This window comes from Caloenas nicobarica, chromosome 13, assembly GCF_036013445.1.
Source record: "Caloenas nicobarica isolate bCalNic1 chromosome 13, bCalNic1.hap1, whole genome shotgun sequence".
Lineage (NCBI taxonomy): Eukaryota > Metazoa > Chordata > Aves > Columbiformes > Columbidae > Caloenas > Caloenas nicobarica.
This window is the reverse complement of record NC_088257.1, coordinates 7,521,183-7,525,297: the sequence shown is the minus strand read 5'-3', so window position 1 is coordinate 7,525,297 and position 4,115 is coordinate 7,521,183. Positions and strand designations below refer to the sequence as shown.

The 4,115-nt window shown below is 47.6% G+C and overlaps 1 protein-coding gene across 1 annotated transcript; it reads left to right on the top strand.

The window, feature by feature from the left end:
• The first annotated feature begins 2,484 nt into the window (after window positions 1-2,484).
• LOC135994055 (neuropeptide Y receptor type 2-like) lies at window positions 2,485-3,648 on the top strand. Its single transcript, XM_065644345.1, has one exon. The coding sequence runs from the start codon at window positions 2,485-2,487 to the stop codon at window positions 3,646-3,648; it is 1,164 nt and encodes a 387-aa protein (XP_065500417.1).
• The last annotated feature ends 467 nt before the right edge of the window (window positions 3,649-4,115 follow it).

The window sequence follows — 4,115 nt, the reverse complement described above, 5'->3', positions numbered from 1 at the left end:
AATTGCTGCCACCTTTACCATCTTGCCACCATTATTTTACATTATTTGTTTAAGGAACTAGCTGAAATACAGGTGTTCTGCCCAGAAAGCATTCTCCTTTCCCAAGGACAGGCTGTCCTTAAACATTTGGACCTGCAGAACCCACCAGCACACAGTCGGCAGTGCTCCCACCTCACCAGGTACAAACCCAGAGCAGTTCATTCCTCAGAGAGGCTGAGAAGGCATCCAGCAGGCTGTCTCTAATTTCCAGCTTCATTTAAGCCCTGTGCCTGCCTCCATCCATGGCAGGGCATTATCCCCCTCTCTGCAGGTCTGAGAAAACATGATGCTCTGCAGACCACCCTGTTTGGGCAGAGCAATGACTTTTGCTCACTTTTGATCAAGTGTGCAGTGGGAATGGGGGCCCCACACACAATGCCGGGGAGATGTGAGGGGCCACATCCACCCCAGCAGCAATTCTGAGACATGGAGGCTGAGAAGGAGCCAGGAACAGAGCTGGCTTTCCTCCTGCTGTGTTTGGACTGAATGAAAACCCTGCAGCGACAACACCACGCTGTTACAACGGCACCAAACGCCAGCCGCGGGTTCCAGACTGAGTCAGTTCTGGCTCATCAGTCGGTCCCCCTGCTCCCGAAGCCACACTCACGCAGATGTTTGAGCACCACGTGGCAGGAGTCTCACTGACGCTGGGGCTTTGGCTCTCGGGCCTGTTTGCGCCTGGACGCTCAGCAGCAGCTCTGCAGGAGGCTTGTTCACAGCCTCGGCAGTCTGTCCCCTCCACATGCATGTCCCTGCAGGAGCTCCCTCCTCTGCAGAGATGGCGGATGCCCGAGTGCCACCGACACTGAGGGGACAGACAGGTTCGTTTAGAGATCCTCAGCAGAACGATGATGGCACTAAATGGTGGTTACAATTAAAGCTTTGGTTACAATTAAAGCTATATTTTCTTAACGGACTATTATGATTAGTATAGCACAGAATTTATGATTAGGATGGCACAGGATCTCTACAAGCTGAATCAATGTAGTACAATCTATAAGCAGCACAATACAGAATTTATAATACAACAACTTATTATTTCTAATCACCTAGACCATATGATTTTTAATCATTTAAGAAATACAGAATTTATAATACAACTTATGATTTCTAATCACCTAAGTAACACAGAATTTATAATAGAACTTAACTTAGGATTTCTAACCATCTGGACCCCCTGCAGATTGGGTCAAATCTTAATACATTGTTTGCTGTATCTATATAACAATCAGAATCTAGACTCAAAAATCATAAAAAAGATGAGTCACTCCATCCTCAGAGGAAGCAGAGGACAGTGGCAGTGTCCCTGGCCACAGTGGGGCATGGGTCTCACTGTACTTAGGACTTGTAACTGCTTGATTTTATGGACAGGGCTCTGGATGCTGTTCAGCTTCCCTGTTCTCTGATGGGGCCATCAAAACCTGGCAGGTCAGGTGTTTGTAGCCTTCAAGGCCAGCCAGAAAGGGAGTAATCGTCCTGGTGCCCAGGAACCTTGAGGCTGGCAAGGAGGGGAAGAATAAAACTGTTGTCTGCTTGGTTCACAGGACCTTCAGGGCCTGATAATGAGGGAAAGGGTATGAATATGTGACCCGCTTGGTCATAGAGAATGGCTGCTTAACTCATAAAATGGCATTAGTTATGCTAACCATGTTACCAGGGGTTGGGAGCAGGGGGTACTGGTCTTAGGTAGTAGCATCACTGGCAGGAGTAGTGATGGAGACTCATGCAGAGACAGAGTGACAGATATTTTCACCTGGAGACATGAGAAATAAGAAACTGAAAAAAATACTACTGCACAATCTAGAAATAAATTGTTACGGGTAGGTGGAGAAGAACACCTTGAATTTGAGGTTGTCTTGTTTTTCTCCTTTCCCAGTTCTAAGGAGGTAGGACTCAGGGCATTTTTGTAGGCAAGTAGATCTCATTAAAGATGACTGACACCATCATCGATTTCTTCCATCAGCCTCAAGAGGTCCCAAATTTTTGGCTTGTTTGAAGCAACTTCCCTGTTTTGCAAAGCCTGGCCTGAAGAAGCAGGAGAGGCCGTGTCTAAAGGGGCTCCATGAGCGGAAGGTCTTTCCAGGACCTACCAGTCTGGCCCTGGCTGGTTGAGGGTTTTTTTTCCTGTTCAATTCAAACAAACAGAATCTCAGAAACTTGTGTGAAAAGTTGCATTTTCCCTCGCACTTTCCTTGGGGAACTGATCACAGGGTCTAACAGGAGGTGTAAGAGAGGTGAAAGGCTGTTTGGTGTGAGGAGGGATGTGGGGTGAGGGAGAAGGAAGGAGGATGTCACTGCTGCTGCTGTTTAGCCTGAAATGGTGTGTGGGATGTGCCCTTTGAGTCTCAGCTCTTGCAGATGCTCTGCTACCTCCTGTGCTCTCAGTTCTGCTGTGTCTGTGTTCCAGACCTCCTTCTCCTCCTGACGGAAGGGCTCAGACCAGCCATGGGACCGTTGGAGGGAGCCAACAGCACCCTCACCGTGGAGGAGACAATATTAGATGAGAAGCTGCTCCAGGGCTGGCATGCCAAGGATTTTGTCACTCCTAGCCAGGATCTCGCAGGGTCCCGCAGTGTTATGATGGACAGCACCAAGATCCTGGGGGTCCAGGTCGTTCTGATTGCTGCCTACTCCCTCATCATTCTGCTGGGATTCATCGGCAACTCTTTGGTCATCTACATCATAGTGAAGTACAAGACTATGAGGACCGTGACAAACTTCTTCATAGCTAACCTGGCCCTGGCAGATCTGATGGTGGACACGCTCTGTCTGCCTTTCACCCTGGTGTACACACTCCTGGACGAGTGGAAGTTTGGAGCTGTTCTTTGTCATCTGGTCCCTTATGCTCAAGCTCTGAGTGTCCATGTGTCCATTCTCACCCTGACTGTGATTGCCCTGGATAGGTACCGGTGTATTGTTTTCCATCTGGACAGCAGGATTTCCAAAAGGCTCAGCTTCACCATCATCACCATCATGTGGCTAGCAGCAGCTGTCCTAGCAGGTCCTCTGGCCATCTTCAGAGAGTATCGGTATGAGGAAATCCCATCCATCAACCTCAAAATGGCTGTCTGCTCAGAAAAATGGCCCTCTGGTAATAACAGAGATGCCACTATCTACAGCCTGTCCATGCTCCTCCTGCAGTACGTTTTTCCTCTTGCAATTATTTGTTATGCTTATACCAGGATCTGGTTCAAGCTGAAAAACCATGTCAGTCCCACTTCTAGGAATGAAAATCAGTGCCGCAGGAGGAAGACAACCAAAATGCTAGTGATGGTCGTTGTAGTATTCGCAGTCTGTTGGCTCCCCTTCCACATATTCCAGCTTGCCATTGATCTTGATCTGGTTCTTATCTTCCATGAGTACAAACTCCTGTACACTGTCTTCCATGTCGGAGCCATGTGCTCTACATTTGTCAACCCCCTGCTCTATGGATGGATGAACAAGAACTACCGGAACGGTTTCCTTATGTTCTTCCGCTGCCAGAACAAGCCAGAAAGCATCCACACTGAAGGCTCAGTTAGAGGGAGGTCATACATCTTCAGGACCAACACCCTAAATGGGAGCATGAAACAGACTCCTGGCAATGGACCACTGCCCACAGAGGTGTAGGGGTGGGACATCCACTTCCAGGACTGAGCCCAGAGACATGCTTGGGTGAATGTCTTTTTATTTTGGTGGGATATTGTGTTGCCAAAACATTATAGCTACCGTAGCCACATGGAAATACTCCCCTGTATCTCTCAAAACAATAAATTTGCTGTATTTCTGTCTGACCAAACACATGAATTTGTCCTTTCTCTGTGTTCAAGTTATACATGCAGAAACATAAAAAATCACACACAGAGGAGGCTTTCATTTAGCCACCAAAATACGCCCTTTGTGCTATTTGCATTTGCCAAAGTGGGTTGCTCAACTTTTTACCCCCTGGCATATTACACATGACAAATGCAGAACCTATATTGTGTATGCTTGTTTATCTGTATGTCTCCTACCCAAAAGCCATAATGATCCATCTAGTTAATGTCTCCAAGGGGAGGGAGACCTACCCTCTTCTGCAAACATGGATGGTTAGTGCC

What these genes read in the sequence shown, in the direction of transcription:
- LOC135994055 (XM_065644345.1), top strand. Translation starts at nt 2,485, where the DNA reads ATGGGACCGTTGGAGGGAGCCAACAGCACCCTCACCGTGGAGGAGACA.